Source organism: Anser anser (assembly GCF_964211835.1).
Source record: "Anser anser genome assembly, chromosome: 20".
Classification (NCBI taxonomy): domain Eukaryota; kingdom Metazoa; phylum Chordata; class Aves; order Anseriformes; family Anatidae; genus Anser; species Anser anser.
The window spans coordinates 7,941,097-7,958,713 of record NC_139741.1 but is presented as its reverse complement, the minus strand read 5'-3'; the positions used below and the strand labels follow the sequence as shown (position 1 = coordinate 7,958,713).

The 17,617-nt window shown below is 46.7% G+C and overlaps 1 protein-coding gene across 12 annotated transcripts in view; it reads left to right on the top strand.

The window, feature by feature from the left end:
- The window catches only part of COL26A1 (collagen type XXVI alpha 1 chain), a 188,406-nt gene that overhangs the window by 34,129 nt on the left and 136,660 nt on the right, over positions 1-17,617 (top strand). For 10 of the 12 annotated variants that reach the window (XM_083806191.1, XM_083806201.1, XM_083806200.1 and 7 more), the window contains 2 exons: positions 4,056-4,178; positions 13,820-13,923. In XM_083806191.1, the coding sequence (XP_083662317.1) occupies positions 4,056-4,178; positions 13,820-13,923 (227 nt within the window). The remainder of the gene's footprint in view (positions 1-4,055; positions 4,179-13,819; positions 13,924-17,617) is intronic. The other 2 variants (XM_083806193.1, XM_083806194.1) reach the window with 1 other exon arrangement.

Here is a 17,617-nt window from a genome sequence, read left to right as displayed (position 1 = left end):
TACAGGAACAGAGAGCCCTGGGGAAGGTTCTCACTGCCTGTAATTCCCCCATTCCTTCCTTTTCTAACAGGCCCCTGATAGTTCAGCCGAGGAAACGAACCTGGAAATATGGTGTTTTCCCCCACCAGTGCGCAGCCCTCTGTTATGCTCTGAAGGGTGGGAGCAGCCTTTACGCCTCCCTCTGCTGCCCGTGGCTCTGCCACGAGGCTGTAACGAGGTCTGTCTGGTGAGTCTCAGCTCAAGGCAAGGCTTCTCCGAAGCAGCAGCGGCAGCACGATTGCCAGATTTGTGTGACCTGTGAGGGATATTTGTTCCTGAGCAGTTTATTCCAGGGACCAGGTAGAACAAAGGCGCAAGAGACCCCAGCGGTTTTGGGCTGTTTCAAAAAGGAAATCTGCATGCGTGTCGGCAGCACCCGCTTAATGAAAAGCCTGGCAGAAACAGCTTTGTTTTTTCCCAAATGGAACTCGGTGATGGGAGAAGGCCAGAGGGGCACATGTATACAAGCTACAAAACAGCTAAAGCATAGTGTGTATAAATAAATACTTGATTTATTTGGATTTCATTGGCAAGGCAGAAAAATGCTTTTAATGTGCAGAAAGGCCCTGGAGTCCCCGATAGCTGAGCTCTGTTTCAGGAAGCGGTAACTGTGTTCTGAATTTGTTAGTATCCGTGTCCCTCCTTGCTCTGTTACGCGTTGTCAGTGTGCGAAATGCCGCTTCCTTCTTCCCCTGTGGTTGGACCAGTTCCTTTCCTCGTTGCATCTTAATGAGAAGTTTTGGTTTTCGTAATTTCAGGACATATGCTCCTGTTGTTATCCTGTCGGGTTCTGGGTGCGTGCGATTTGTTTTGCCTGACATTAAATGCTTTTGTCCTGAGGCTTGTGCAGAAGGCTTGTGCTGTCCCTCTGACAGCTGTAAGCGCTGTGCTAAAAGCATGTACTTGAGTTAATTGTATAGAGCCGTGGTTTCCTCAGCCCCTCTTGTACTCGCCCCTTCTGGCTGCTGTTCTCCTCCATACTCACGCGGCTGTTCCCAGGGCGTGGGGAGTTCTCAGCCAGCAGTGCCCCTCTGAACAAATCCTGTGGGTAGGGCTCGGAGAGATGAAATGAGGGCCAATTGCACCACACGGTCGAAAGGAAAACCAACAGCAACAATAACTTATTTTGAGTTACTGCATTTCCAATCTCATCTTCCTGTCTTCGTGTGTCTCCTGGTTTTGCCCCCTAAACCTTGTGCCGAGCCTGTTCAAGTATCTGCTGTCGTCCTGCGAGCCGAGGCTTCGTTCATCTGATTTTTGGACTAATCATGAAGTAACGCTGCCCGCTGGCTCCTTGCTGTAAATGTTAGCAGAGACACCTCTGCTAGTCCAGGGTTCGTACCCTCAGTGCAGCAGCTGTTATGTACCGGGAGCAACCTGGTGGCCAAAGCACTTCTCACTCCTTAAACGTTCGATATGATGTCTGGGGTGGGGAGAAGGTATTGCTCTAGTTGCCTTGTCATATCGCAGTGAAATCTTTGGTCCCCTACTGCACGTGGCAATGCATCCTTAATGCAACTTTCTGCTTAGGGTTTTAGGGACTGCTCCTAAACCTACCACAGACCCTCAACAAAGCTGAGAGAAGGGGCTCTCCACAGCCTCACTGCACAAGCCTGAGAAGCTCCTGAGAAGCAGAGGGCTGCAAGTGGATTTTCAGTGAGCAGGAGCAGTACCAGCAGGAAAAGCAGCGTGGCTGTGCCCTGGTGCTGCTGCTGGGCCTGATGGTGTTGGGTGGAAGCCCCCCTCGGTCCGTGTGCCCCCGCTCGCCCGTCTGCCTGCAGCCGAGGTGTGGGTGAGCAGCCGGCTGGCCCCGGCCGGCCCATTGTGGCGCGCCGTGCTCGGCTGCTGGCAGGCCTGCCTCCTATTCATGGGGACGGAGCGGGAAGCCTCCTGCGGAGAGGGGGGGGATCCAAAAAGGAGGGGGGGAAATGCAACAAATAGGGCAAATAGTAGAAAAATTGGACCACCGCTGGGGAGGTGGGATGGGGAAGAAGGGAACGTGCCTATTGCCACTGTGCGACCAGTGGGAAGGTGGCTCTCAAAGCTGCTACCTCTGCAGTTACAGAGGCAAAAATATGATCCAGAATTTGGCAAGCATGAATGATGTTTACGAGGGGAAAATACAAGTGCCCCGATCCTCCCCTGCACTCCCCAAGCACAACATTTGAACCTCAAAACATCTTTTTAAGGGAAGGTGGAAGGATTCAATAGGTGCCGATTCCCAGGGCTGGCACTGCAGTTGCTGCCTTCTCCTATGCTTTGTGGTGGAGTTCTTGCACTTATTTTCTTCCCTTATGAGACAAGACAATACTCCAGTCCCTCCCTCCCCTGTACTTTGTCTTGCCTGTTTTCAGACTGCAACCTCTCCAGTGCAGCCCATTTGTTCAAGCCCTGCTGACAGTGAACCCCACCACACCAAGCAGCAGAATTTTCCAGCTCAGATGTTGCTCGGAGTGCTAGGAGGCTGGGGAGCGATACCATAATGAGCGGGATGAAATTAAGACCAATACAATGGGAGCTGACTATCAGGAGATTTGGAAGACTTTTTTCCTTTTTCCCCCTCTAAAATCCTATTGTTTATGATAAATTACAGAACTAAATTATGTACTGTAAAACCCTGGCCTCTGAGGACCAAGCAAGAAGCATTACTGGATCTCTTGTGGTTCAGGTTGGCAGAAGCAGGGAATCTTTCTGCAGCTATGGGGAGGAGGAGGTGGGGTGGGAAATGAAGACTGCAAGTTGGGCTCGCTATGGCTGGCAGAAGCAGTAACCCCACTCCCAAGTTACTTTGTTTTTACTGCAGTCATAGAATCGTAGAATATCCCGAGCTGGAAGGGACCCACAAGGATCTTTGAGTCCGTTTCCTGGCTCTGCACAGGACTACCTAAAAATTAAACCATATGTCTGAGAGCGTTGTCCAACTGCTTCTTGAGTTCTGACGGGCACGGTGCTGTGACCGCTTACCTGAAGAGCCTGTCCCAGTGCCCGACCACCCCTGGGTGCAGAACCTTTCCCTAACACCCAGCCTGACCCTCCCCTGTCCCAGCTCCATGCCGTTCCCTCGGGTCCTGTCACTGTCCCCAGAGAGCAGAGCTCAGCGCCTGCCCCTCCGCTCCCCTCGTGAGGGAGCTGCAGGCCACCATGAGGCCTCCCATCAGCCTGCTCTGCTCTGGGCTGAACAAACCAAGGGACCTCAGCCACTTCTCCTATATCTGCCTCTATATGTTTCACCATCTTTGCACTCCTTCAGACACTCTAAGCTTTACGTCCTTCTCTTGTGGCACCCAAAACTGCACACGGTGCTCGAGGTGAAGCTGCACCAGCGCAGAGTGGGACAATCCCTTTCCTCGACCAGCTAGCAATGCCGTGCTGGATGCATCATCCCAGGACACTGTTGATCCTTTTGGCTGCCAGGGCACACTGACTTGTATTCAACATGTCAACCAAAACGCCCAGATGCCTTTGTGTGGGGCTGCTCTCCAGCCTCTTGTCCCCCAGTCTGTACGTATATCCAGGATTGCCCTGTCCCGGGTGCAGAATGTGCCTTTTGCTCCTATTACATTTCATGTGGTTGGTGATTGTCCAGCCCTCTAATTTGCGAAGATTTCTCTGCTAGGCCTGTCTGCCCTCAAGGAGTCAACAGATTCCCCTAATTTATTATCATCCAAAAACTTAGGATCTGACTTCTTCCAGTGGAACCCCACTAGTGACTGGCCACAAGTCTGATGTCATCCCATTTACTGTAACCCTTCGAGCCCGGCCCATCAGCTAATTGTTCACCCATCGTGCTACGAACTTGTCAAGCTGAGTGCTGGACACTTTGTCCAGAAGGATACCGTAAGAGATAGTATTGAAAGCTTTGCTCAAATAAAAAGGAAATCACATCTACTGGATTCTCTTAGCCTACTGATTGGGTAATCTTGTTGTAAAAGGAAATTAAGTTCGTTAAGCAGTCTCTCATATGTTGGTTTAGCTTGCTGTCTTACTGGAGCTAATATCATCCTTTCTTTCCACAGGCATTGGTGTCACTATACGGTCACACGGACAGTTTCCTGCCAAGTGCAGAATGGTTCAGAAACGGTGATCCAGCGAGTTTATCAGAGCTGCCGGTGGCCTGGACCTTGTGCCAACTTAGTGAGGTAAAAATCTTCATGTCTCACGTTGCCTGTACACGCTTTCCTGCACTTCTCGTTAAATTGCCTAGCTTTTAAGTACTGCACAGTGAGCTCTATAAGGTCAGACCATCTTCTGCATCATCGATGGTAGAACTAAGGAATGCCCATTTTACACACTTGAGTGCAGTATTAGAGGCAAGCTACATGAAACAGTTTAACTTACGTTGTAATGCAAGCATGTGCATCCACATGCAGGAGGCTGCTGTTAGACACAAAGCAAAATAAAGTCTGTAAGAGAGCAGTGTGACTGAACAGGGTTAGTGGGGATGCTGGCCCGATAGCACTGGTTGGTATCAAGTCCTTGTACCTGGGCCTTTAAGCGGGATGTTGATTACATATACCGGAAAGCTCTGCTCCAAGTCCTTGCAGACAGTGCTGGACAAAGGCAGCATCCTCTCAGAGCGGAATTCCCATCCAGCACCTCTTACTCCTTTGTCTCAATATTCTTTAGAGACATGCATGAAAGCATGATGTCATCTCTCCCTAGATGAGAAACAAAGCTTAGAGACAGTGGCTTGTCAACTTCCATGCAGTCTGCTATTGGCCTACTTTGGTCTTTCAATCCTTTACAGTCTTAGGATCCATATTTAAAAAAAACAGTGCAATAGCTATCCTGAGCAGCTACCTTCCTGTGTATGGTGTCTGTGATGTTGAGTCCTGCCTTCTCTGAAAGGTATCCTCAGAGCAGAATAATGTTACCCACCCATCTGGGAGCTGGCACAGAGAAGTCATTGTCCTCTAAATGTACGCCTTGTTTCTGTAAGAATTTCCCATATAGACAAGCCTATAATCTAGTCATTTTGTGGCTGTTGTTTCCAATTCAGCCACAGCATGAGGTCCTCTTAGTCGACAACCTAGCCAGCACATGGCTGAACTACCAACGTAAATACCCAGAGATCCATCTTCTTGGGCTATGTGCCTCCTGCATGCACTGATCTGCTCCTGAGACTCTCTTCATCTGGAATTCACATTTTCCATGTGGCAGTTACCACAGTTGGTTATCTAGTTTCTACTTGGCCACTGGTCAGTCTGAGTTTTTTCGCTTGTAATATATCTGCTTTGGTGTCTCTTTGGTCTTGTTTTATGCAAGGCTGTGGTTGAAACACTTAATATTTTACACTGCCATGGCCAAACTTCTGTTGAAGCTTTTTAATTTCCCAGACGTTTTACACACATAATTGTCATTAGAAACTTGTGAGCTTTCACCTTGTCTCCCAAACTTGCCAAAAATCTTGCATATTTTTCCTTGTTAATATAACTGCAGTTTCATGAGTACTAAACAATTGATCATGTTACTGGTAAAAATCCTTTTTGCGGGCTCCTGCAGTTACTCTTATACATTGTTTCTTACGTTATTAACCCAGAGACTTTAGGAGTTGTCTGCCATTGTGACATTGTTATTCACAAAATGTTTTCGGTTTGAAATGTAGCTTGGTTCATTTGCTTGACGAGTCCAATTGTTTGGAAACAATGCAGAATGGCAGCAGACTTCTCAATTTTTCTTTCTATGTGAAAAATAACATAAAGAAGCTGAAGTTATTAATATTTACGTTCTTAGCTGATGAAACCTTAGCTGATGGGAGCTGCATTTCTGGAAGATGATCATCAAGAAGAAACCTTCTGGAAGAGATGGGAAGACGCTAATGCTCTGCTCCCTTTACAAGTGGGAGGACACAGAGCCAATGGCACCCTTCTAAGGGCATGAGTATGTAATTTGTCCTAATTGTGCATCATGTGACACAAAATAGAGAGAGACCCTGGACCTCTCATTCCTAAGAACCTCCAGAAAGCTGCTGGCAAATGCTGGAGCCCACCCAGTTATCAACAAAGGTAAAGCTGGAGCAGCACGTGCCAGCTTCTTATCGTTTACTGTGCTCTCCTGTAAGAGAGAGCAAGCCCCAGGAACAAATGGCAATGAAGTCAAAGCCACAGGCATCCCGAGAGTTTAGTGCGTTGTCAAATAAATTATCCTAATCCTAGACATCTTTTATAGGTGGTTGCTTCTTTTTGGCAGTACATCTGACTTCTGATAGCAGAATGAAAAACAGCCACCGAAACTGATGGATGTTGTGGTGTGCAACTTGTGCATGCGTATTTTTGGTTGAAGTCTTACTTCCTGGGCCTGTGTTGTTGCCTGTCTGTGTCACACTGCCAGCACCTAGGGATGTGAGAATAACTGGCTTTCTCTAGTCTCAGTTCCAAGCTGAAATTAGTTGAACAGCTACGCTTCTCACAACCTTCAATAACATGAATGCTGTGTCTTTAAAAAACACCCTCCTCTCCTGTTTCAGGTGAAACCTATCACCTGTTTTCAGGTGAAAACTTGTAAGGATAGCAGTGAGAAATTCTCTGACATTGCCGGACAATTGAGTCCCTCTTCTATTCAGCACCACACTTGTTAGTGCAGTTCCCTTAACAGTGGAAAAGTTCTATGTGGTTTCCTTCTTTTTCCATGGAGAAATGGGCTTTGAAGAGACAGGCAAGCTTATACCGGCCTCCAAGCTGCAGGACTTCCTAGGAGAGGTCTCTGAAAGCTCACATTGAAGATGAACAGAATACTCACCAGAGCAGAAAATGAAACTCAGGTGCCCTATGTCAGTTTCTGCAGTAACTATTGGGCTTGAGAGTCATTCTATACTTAATTTTTCAAAACAAAAAACTCCCAAATCCCAGAAGCTACCTTCACATGTCTGAAGGCTTTGGGTGACACTGCTGCCCTTCTAAAAGTAGTCTTTTTTCATTTTTTTTTTCTTTCCTTTGATGAGCCTGTTGTGCAGGGCAAAAGCATCTGTGAGTACTGGCGCTGCAGTCAGGGCAAATACTGCCTCTTTTTGTGTTTCAAACCAACTCTTCCCCCAAAAAAGAATGGTAGAAGTGGCATAACAGTCATGGGCTGTCCACTTAGTCGCCATGTGCCTTTAGCCTCTAATGGCAAAGGTCACCTGTGCTCATGTTTCATCTAATTCCAGAATGCTTCAATTCCTGGTACCAAGGATATTCCCAGATACATTCAGCAGAGGAAAGCAGTAAATGGTGTCAAAGGTGATAGCGTCCTATCCCCACACTTCCCAAAACTCAGGAGGAAACCTGCGCATGTTTCACTGGTAGGGAACCAAAGAATGTGTTGTGTCACTAAACCTATTGCCTTCTGTAGCTCGCCAGTCCTCAAGTTTGTTCCTGTAATATGAAGGAACTTCTCTATTGTATCTACAGTTCTCAGTGCTGGCATAAACTTGCCTGTATCTGCACTAGAAGACAGCTCCAGCAAGAGTACTTTACCCAACCAACGCTTTGTTCCCATCAAATAGCTTGTTTCTTCCTTTCCTACTCTGTATCAGCACCTCTGTGGCTTCAGCTTTCTGCAAGTCTGGTCTTTGGGGTGTGTCAGGCTTACTCAAAGTCTGTTTATGGCTAGAAGTGATCTCACTCTCTATAATCCCTGTGGTCGCTCAGGTACTGTATAAATAAGTTTCCCTTTTGCCTGAAGGACAGACTTAAAGACCTTCTGGCCCTTCTCCTTTTCTTCTATCAGCAAGATTTCTGGTGCCTGTGCTTGAAGTGGATGCACAGGCAGATTCATATGGTGTTATGCTTGATTGTAAGCACAGCAAAATGTCAGTAAGCTATTGGCATTATTTTGGCTTTATAGTATTTTTCCCAGCTGTGACTTGAAATAAACTGTTTTCATCTCCTTGTTTGCAGGGAGTCAACCGTATCTGGGAGAGCCTTCATTCTGCCAGCACCCGTTATCAGGCTGCTCACTAGCAAGAGGGACGCCAGCCAAAAAAAAGGCATCTCTCAACCGTGCGGTGACAGCTGAGAGGGGCTCTCTGGTAGAGAGACACTGCTTACAAGCAGACATCAGCGTGGCCAGGAACGGATTAAGTCAATTTCCTGTCTCCCATTCATTCATGCTATGTTTCTTTTCCTCATTGCACAAACTGCCGCTGAGGGTCAGGCATTTGACAGGGGAGTATCTGTGAGATCCCCAGCCCAGCAGCTTTGGTTGCGCGATGTCCTCGCTGTCTGTTCACTTGCTCTTGGGAAGCTGGCAGCTGTGCTTCTTTTGCAGGAGTGTTGTCATCTTGGCTGGGATGGGATGAGCTGCTCTCTTCTTGCCCTTCACCCCAGACTCTTTATTTAGCTTGGGTGCTGAGTTGCTTTGGAGCGGTCTTGGCTGGAGGTTTTCCTTCAGCAGATCTGCTCTTGAACTCTCTCCATTTGTGTTGCGAAGGCTTCAGCTTCTGCGTGCCATAGGATATGCCTTTGCTTTGTCACACTACGAAGTGAACAGGCAGCTTTCCAGCAGTCTGGCTGAAGCTCCTAACGTACTTAGAAAAGTTGCATGCTATTTATCTGTCTGAAGGAAGGGATAAAGTCTCTTGCTTGGTGTTTCAATGGCAACCTAATCTCTGGGAGTCTCCCTTCATGGTTGCACCCAGCTGCCGGTAAACCCAGGCACCTGAATGGTAACCCTTCTTCTGAGCAGTCATTCTCTTGCAGCACCTGTAGGCTAACGCACAATTCTACCATACCTGGGACTCAACCCTCCCTGAGGCTCATGGAGAAGGATGGTTTCATAGACTAGGCACGGATTTAAGACCTATGTTTAGTTGCAGGAGGTTTTGTGTCTTCCTCTGCCTTTGGTCAAGTGATGCTACCTCTCCTGAAAGATGAGAATATATGACGAGTTAGTGTTTCCTTTGCCTTACTATGGCTTATGACTTTGAGAGCAGAACAACTTCTTGCCCTGATAGGGCAAAATGAACCCAATTTTGTTTAGAGCCTGTGTGTGTGACTATTGTGGACAGTAAAATAGTATCTCTGGAGTTAAGAGCATGTGAGAACAGCCTGACAGCTCATGCACTGCCTTTGGAAGGCAAACATTTTCCTCTTCAAACTGTTGTTGCTATGAAAATCCATATATCAAATCTAGAAGCCTGCTTCTTCAGATTGTGGCAGGATATTCCAACTCCTCTCTTACTTGATTCATCCTAGAAGAATGATTGTTCCCAGCAAGGCTGTGTGAAGTTTTTATCTTTCTTTTTTTTTGCTGTGCTTAGTGGTCATATAGCTCCATTTCACTCTAGTCTTTGAGCATCCACTCTCTGTAGCACTGTCTGGCTTCAGAGAATCTGGACACTTTTCTGGAAACCCATAGCTGGCTTGTACAGGGATGGTCTTACCTGGCTCCCATGCTTCAGCAAGAGCCACTGAAACCCCAAACATAAAGTTGCTCACCAGTCGTCTTTGAACATTGCTCAGAGATGGGGAGAGGTGGAAGGGGAGAGTGTTCTTGCAGTACAGAAAACCCCCATGAGCTGCAGTGCCTTGCTGACTGCCAGCCATTGCATCTTTTTCACCCCTTGGCATTCTATCTGGTTTGGCTTATCACAGATACATGCTTTTGATGGTGTTTTTAATGTAAGCAGGCTATACATCTTGCCTGGATCATTCTTGCTGTTCAGTATTTTTGGATGCAGTTTTTTGTTTTGTAAAAAAAAAAAACACTTTTATTTAAACTGAGCACATTTTTGCTCCTTGGGGTATTTTATGAGCTAGTTTGCCGAATAACAAAGAAGGAATTCTGCAGGATCATCCATTTCAGTCTGCTCTGCTTTTGAAGACTATTGCTACAGGGTCAATGCTTTGCCTAGCTTGGGATGGGAGGCATATAGGTGCAAATTTTCTGTGTTTTAGGCTGTTGATAAGTTGTGCAAACCAGATAAGAGCAAACTGAAAACAAATTCCCTTCCTCCCTTTTGGCAAAGGCAGGGCATGTGCAATGACCTCCAACAGTCCTGCAGCTGCAGGTTGTGGTTTTTGTCTGGTGTCCGAAGGAACGTATTGAAACTCCCCTGGTTATGTTCTTACCTGGGGATCCACAGGCTTTGTGCTGGGGAAGCTGGCAGAGCCAGGGCTGCAGGGAACAAAAAAATCAGAGGATAGTAGTCTCTGCCATGCTTGTAAGCACCAACATGACGATAAAGGCACTCCCTGCCCCTGTGTCTGCTGTGGCTCTGGTTTGGGGTGAAGGTATCCTGTCGGTAATCCATAGAGAAGCTACCTGGTGTAATCAGTGTGTGGTAGGCTTTAGGGGATAGTTACTTTAGGGGATAGTTATGATGGTCTGCCTGGAGTGGGGATGGTGTTGGGAATCGGATGTGTTCTTATTAGCTTCTTGAGGAAATGGTTTTCTTGGATGTGTTTCTGGGATATACCCACAGGATACTCTTTTCTATGTCAACACTTGCCCAACCCTTTCCAACCTCCCATCTCTCCAGGGTAACCAAGCATTTCAAGGTATGAACGTGCAACCTGACAAACTGGAAGTGTTACTTCAGAACATGCTGATTTTCCACAAGGCATTTTAGGTTTTTTGGCATGTCTGTAAATCAGGCCATGTGCCCCAAATATTAGGAGAACTACCAAAAGTTTTTTGTTCTGATCTTTTAATGTAGAGTTAGCACTTGTTTTTTAACTCAGAAGGATTTTCCATGCTCAAAAGATGATAGCTATATAACCACGGAGAGGGTTGGATCTACTGGGTTGATACCTCATTACCATGGGAATAGTTGCAGGGGAGGGTGGACGCTTGGATTCCTGGCTTTCCCGATCCTTTCTGATCTAGTAACAGTGGTGGCTGCTGGCTGAGATTTCTGGGTTCCTCTTCCCATGCTGCCCTGGTCCCTGGGATTTGGCTGTGAGCCTCAGTAAGAGTGCTGGTAAGTGATGTGTTTCTTGCAGTGGAGCTGCAGGTCTTGGTAACTCGCTTCTCTGTGCTTAGAGGTCTTCTGCTGAACAGGACTGCACGTGCTGAGTATGCCCTTCAGCTCCCTGGGAACAAAAGAAGTGCAGGTCGTAGCTCGTCCTAATCTCCTCTCTTACCTGGTTTTGCAGTATTTCTATGCCAGTGTTTGTGGCCTAGGTGGCATCCAAGGGAAAGGCTTTCCTCTTCCCCTACCAGCTCCTTTTCATATCCATTATGTTTTCCACACATTTTCGTTCTGAGGCTTATCTTTCACAGGTATCTTCTTTTCTTTTTGCATGGCTTTTCCTCTCCTTTGAGTGCAAGAGCAATATGAATGTGACAGGAATACTTTGGTTATCAGAAGCACTGGTTGTGCTTTGTTAGAGGAGTTTTCTTTACTCCCCTCCTAAAACAGCAGCCAGAAATATGCATGGTGTGATGCGGTGAGATTATGTCATAGCAGACCTTGGTGCCATGTCACAAAACGATGCTCTGAAGAAGAGGGCAACTTCAAAGCAAATTGGAGGTAGCAAGCTGGGACTCCTTCACGTGCCTGACTTGCACAACGCTGAACAGAGCTGCAAACGGCAGGACTCTTCCAGGAAATTCAGGGTGGGTGGTAGGCCGTGATGGTTGAGCTCTAAGTTTGTCGTGCCCTGAGAAGTCCTCTCTCGTTTGAGGATTAAAACTACAGCTACTTCCCCATCACAGAACTGCTGCCAAGATTCCAGTCTGGCTCAAGCTACTCTCCACACTTCATAATGAAGTTTGAGAGAGCTTTAACATCTTGGTGTTGGCAGAAACATGGTTTTAAAATCACGGTGTGGTTGGAGACTGGCTGGCTCCAGACACTGGTAACAGGGCTGGAGACTTTCATCTCAAGGTCAAATCCAACTGTGGTGTTAGTGACAAAGTCATGAACTTCTGACTGATGGTTCGGGGCTTAAGTGTGGAAAGATGTCTCAAGTCCAACTCCAAGACTGGGAGTTGGGAGTCTTGGGTTCAGTTTCTAAAGTTTGCCAGAGCTATTCTGAGAGATGCTTAGAAAGAGATTTCAAGCCTCTGTGACTTAGGTCCTTCTGTTTTAAAAGCAAAACCCAAACAAAAGCAAAACACACCACCTACACCAACACGGTGCCAAGTCCTCAGGGTTGCTTGTGGCTGCAGACTCCTGAATGCCATTGAATGCGGAGATTGAGAAGTGCTAGGTGGAATGAGCTGGCTCTGTCCAGCCCTTATTAGACAAGTGCCTGGATCACAGTTGCTGGAATTAGCAGTAACTGGTGTGCTTTTTGGCAACTCGGAGGGTGAAGACATAACGTTGAGCATTGCTCTCCCATCCCTTGGCAATGCTGTTCCAAGCGCAGGCAGCTGCGTGCTCAGGAAGAAGCTCGTGCAGATCCTCTTACCCAGTGGCTATGGGAGAAGTTGGTTTCTGTGTTTGGCAGCTGGCATAAATAATAAGCCACAGCTTCCTGAGAAATAAGTTCCCCAAATCCTGTTACCCACGGGTGAGATGCTGCCTGTTTTCCAAGCCATACATGGGCAGCCTCTCCTGGTAAGTGCATGTTACTGCTCTTCAGATTAACAGCACTACTGTCACTGCTGTGCTGTCCCGGATGTACACGTGCCTGCTGTGCTTCACAGAGCGGTTTCGATTAGGTTCATGAGACATCTAGCCCTGTCTTGGCCTTTTGCATGGCTGGGCTGGGGCAGAGCTGTAGGCAGGGCAGGCTGTGACTGTGCTCTGTCTCCTGGAGGCTCTCGGTGCTGCTTGAGGATGCTCTTCCCTGTGGAGACCTGGAGGCTGTGGGCTTGCATCTGCCCAGCCTTGAGAGAGAAGCAGAAAGCTGCAGTCTGCAGCACTGTAATCCCAATGCTTCAGCCTCTCCCTGTGCCTGCCAAATTCCTTTGGCTGTTAAGTACGAGTAGGAATTTTGAGGGGAACTTGTAGAGTACAACTTCTGTGCTTTCTTTCAACTGCATGAATAGCAGCAGTGACTTGTCTGGCAGTATGCGGGAAAAACTCCGATTTGTCAGCTTTGAAGGGCCAGTGTTTTAAAACAAAAGCTGGATCTTATGCAACTGTCAGTCTTGCACGGATTTCAGAAGGCAAGGCTGGTGCCTCGCAGAGATCTGCTCGTGTCTGCAGACAGCCTTCTGGTTTCCAGTGGGGCATGGCGGTTCTTGTGCTGTAAATGGAACCCTGAGGGTGCTGTGTGCTGTCCACAGAGCAGAAGGTGTCCTGCACAACCTCGGCTGTGCTGAGGAAGAGTGTGACCCTATTTCAGATAAGGAAAACAGGCATGGGTTAGCTAACCGGGAAAAGGCTGCATGCAGATTGCTGGTATAGTGTTGTGGCATGATGTGGCATGCAGGTGTGTTAGCAGGCCCCAGGTCTAAGTGGCAAGGGTGGGAAAAAGGAAGACATTTGACTGAGATTTATGCAATTTTTGTGGAAATAATGTCTTGGAAACTCTTGAGTACTTACCAAAGAAAGGCTAAACATCAGAAAATCCACGTGGAGGTGGAGCAAGGGAAACGAGTCATATCTCTGCTACTTGAAGCAACTTGTTAGCGATGAGAGCACCTTAAAGCATACTGGTGCTACTTAGAGGAGAGGTGTGGGGAAGAGCCAAGAGTATGAGGGCTTAAGGAGAAAAATAAAGGTTGGAGAATCAGATCCACACTGTGATAAACACTTTTTCTGTTATTTTGTTATTTTGTATATTCTGTTATTTTTTTTCTTCCCTGCAGCTGGGGTTGACTGGGTGCTCTGAGGATGTTTCTAGGAAGGAAGATGTGCTGTGACTTGGTAGAAAGGTGCATCCTACTGACTGCTTGTTTGTGTTAGTTACAGGACTCTTATCAGGCCCACGTACAAAATGTCCTACCGAACTGTGACCACGCTGGAGTGGAGGTGCTGTCCTGGCTTCACGGGGAGCAACTGTGAAGAGGGTAAGTCATCCAGCAGTGCGTCTGCTCTTACAGAGCCCAAAGGGGCACGTGTGGATGGACGATCTGGGTTGAGATGGGTTTATTCATTTGCTTCATGCCTCTCAAACACAGGAGCAAATTGCCTATTCTCTTCACTCCTCATCATATCTGAGAGCTTGCACACAAGGTCCAAAGGGTGATCTTGGAAAAGAGTCCATGCTAAAAGTTTGCGAAAAATCCTGAACAGGAGGAAGAGCAATAAAGAAATGGATACTCAGGGGTGCCCTCTTTATAGATGTGTTCGTATTTGGTGTCCCCATTGTATGGTCCTTCAGGAAATGTGCCTTCACCATGTCAGCGTTGTATCTTTTCCACATCTCACTGTCATCACCATCAGTTGCTGTAGTTGATGAAAGCTGGTCCTTGAATGGCTGCCTTGTAAGATTTATGCTCGTAAGGTCCAGACACAATATGTGTTTCCAGAGGATTGAATTAAATGAGGCACCTCCTTCTTCTCACCTTCCCCCTGTTTTACTGATGCAACATTCAGGTTGCACAGTGCATATAAAATAAAACAAAGTTTTGAGTTTGGTGCCCATTCCTTCACATAGAAGAAAACACAGGGCTCTTTCTAGAGCTAGAAGGGAAAATCTTTTCCCTCTCATCATGATGCATAAAAAGAGCATGATTTTGTATTTTCCTTCCTGCTGTTCTCTGCTTTAACTGTTGCTTCTGGGGCTTAGAAACAAGGTCTGCTTCTCCACCAAAATTCATTTGTAGGCACAAAGCATCAGCTGAATCTCTGCTCATGGTTTATGGATGGGAGAGAAATAGGCTTGAGGTTTTCTGCTCGTTTGCATCAGGTCCATGCAGCCAGCCTCTGCTGGCTGGCGAGGGGTCACTGGGAGCTCTGAACATCTCTAAGACTGCAGTTTGTAGCTACAGCTTATTTTCATTGTGCTCATCACACAATTCAGGCAAATCTCCAAGTAGGAAGTTGTCTTGTTACAGTCGCAATGATGGTTACAGACAGCAGCTCCCTTCAGGCTGTTGAGGAAACAATAGCTTCCCAGCTCAAGAGAAGTTGAAGGTGTGGCAGAGCTGCCCTAAATTGAAGTGTGCAGGAGAGAGCTTTGCGTTTTAGCTGAAATTCAGCATTTCACACTATTGAAAGAAGTGAGCTTGGGAAAGAAGTGCCTGCATTCAGCTTGGCTTTTTACCTGTCATGGCAGGGGAGAGGGATGCTAAGGATGGGGGCGGAACTGTTATTTCACAGGTAGCTGGGGCTCAGCCTGCCCAAGGACCTGACGGGGGACCCGAGAAGCCCGAGTGTGCAGCCCAGTCCTGCCTGTGGGTTTGGACAGGTGTGAGCGATTACAGCGTAGTGGTGCTGCCGGTGTAAAGGAGAGAATCCAGCTCCCTCCCGCCGTGCCAGATCTGTCTCAGCAGAGTTCAGTGGAAATAAAAAGCCAACATAAGCTTGTTTGAGAAAGTCAGCAGTGATCTTGCAGGAGCAGGTCTGTGGAACGAGGTGACAATTTTACACGGCTGCCTTTCAAGGTGGAACTGTGTGTTTGGGCTTGGATATGGGCTGCGGAGTGTGAGCAGAAAGCCAGTAGCAAGCTCGCACTTTCATGTAGGAGCTCTTTTTTAGTTTTTATTTTTTTACCTTTTTTCCTCCATAAAACATCTGGAGCTACTGACAGTCCCGTATTCTTGAAAGAAAGAAAAAAGAGCGCTTTCTAGTAGAACAGAGTTGTGCCACTTTACTTTCTAGCAGCAATATTGATTCTAGCGGTGTGCACGGGACCTCAAGATGTCCAGAGGCAGCAGTTTTAAAATCAAAGTACTTACTTGATCCTTATACAAGTCCTTAATGGTAGTGTCACCTGGAACTGTAAGTAGAAGAGGAAGAAAAGACTTCAGTTCCAGTTGGTATATTTGGCAACCTGTTGCAAAATGTTTTGTACTCATTCCTTTCCGCGCTCTCTCCTACTGTGGATGGTGAGAGGGTAGGGTGCTTACACCTGTGTGGGTCTTACTGCAAACAGCAGACAAAAACCAGAGCTGGACAAACAATACAAGAACAGTGCAATTGTGAAGCTGCAGCAAATTATCAGGGTAAAGTCTCAAAATATTGCTGCTTTTTTGGTATCAATTAGATTTCATCTCTATATTTCATTTGTGCAGCTGGAGCTTTTGAAGTTGTTGTAAGGTAGATACGATTGAAGGCAGATTGGGCCTTCGTTATTTTGGTCTTGTTTTCTTGCTGCATAGCAAATGCTCTGATTTTCTGGCAGTCGTTGGTGTTCTCCACTGTCAACAGAATGGCAACTTCAATGGCTTTGCACTTCTGCTTCAAGATGCCTGCTATTTCCAGAGACAGAAGGAAGATGTTTGCTTTTCCAATGCTCTCTGGAACAGAAAGGTTGCATCTTCGTGAACAGGGCAGCTTAAGCCAGGAGATAATGGACTGATCAAGCACAGAGTAGTTTGGGGAGTTGTATGTGTGTGGTCGCAGCAATGGGGACCCTTCTTTAGGCTGATGGTGCCTTTTGCAGCTTGAGGCATCCTAGCCATTGGCTGCTGTTTTAATCCCCAGAGAGTGGGGCTGATGCTTCATCCTTTTTTGTCCTGTTCTGTAACAGTGTCTTTGGGGGACCCACTATAGCCTATCTGGAAGATGGATTATTTTTACTAGCTGTCTTTTTAGGAGGCCTTCATTGCCCTTTTTCTTTGTTTTATTTCATTTAGCGTTTTATGGGGGAAGATAAGGTGGTGGGAGGACAAAGCAAGGAAACGGTCGAAGAACTTGCAAGCATTCAAACGCTGTAGTGCAGATATTTCCAAACGTGACAGTACAGTGTGGATGGCCAGCCCCAAGTGATGGCAGACTCCTGATGTGACTGGTTTGCTGTAACACACCCGCAATAAGAAATCTCTCCTTCCCTGGTAACAGACTGCACACCAATCCAGCAAGCTGTTAAATGCAATTCGAGTACTACAAAATGTCCTGACCCTTAGCTAATAAGTTTAGCTTGAGAAAGTAACCACTTAACTGTCACCAGCTGGCAGGCACCTATGTTAATGCTGAAGGTTGCACGTTGTTTAGATTTACATTATCTTGGGAATTTAACTCTTGCATTGTAGCTGAAGAAGAGCATCATCTGGAGGAAGCCCAGCCCTGAGAGTGGGTGGAGATTTTGCTACTCAGTGGGCTATTAATTTAGAAGCAGCCATCCTCACCTTGGTAATCTGCTTTCTTTTTAAAGTCAACATTGTTCAGGGCTCTCCCCCTGTCCCTTTGCTGCCGCCTTCTCACCCAGGGGTATGTCAACATCTGAAAGGTTTCTAGTTCTTTTGCTGTTTTTGTAGAGCTGTGACCAGCTAGTTGAATAGGTTTTTGACTAACTCACCAGTTGTACCAGGACTTACTGAAGGGTTTTTTTCAACTTTCTTGGACAGAGAAAGATTTGATGCAAACAAGTCTGGTGAATTTAACTGTCAGTAGATGCTAATTTTTATTTTTCAGTTTTCTTTTTTTTTTTTTTGTTTTGTTTTGTTTAAACTGGAGCCCAAGCCTAGGACAGGAAATGAATCCACTGAGCCACCCAGTCTGCTGACTGCTGATATAAAGAACATATGGACAAGGGCAGTGCAGAGGTGAAGTGGTTTAGCTATTGCAATCATGCATCAAGCTGATTGATTTGAATCC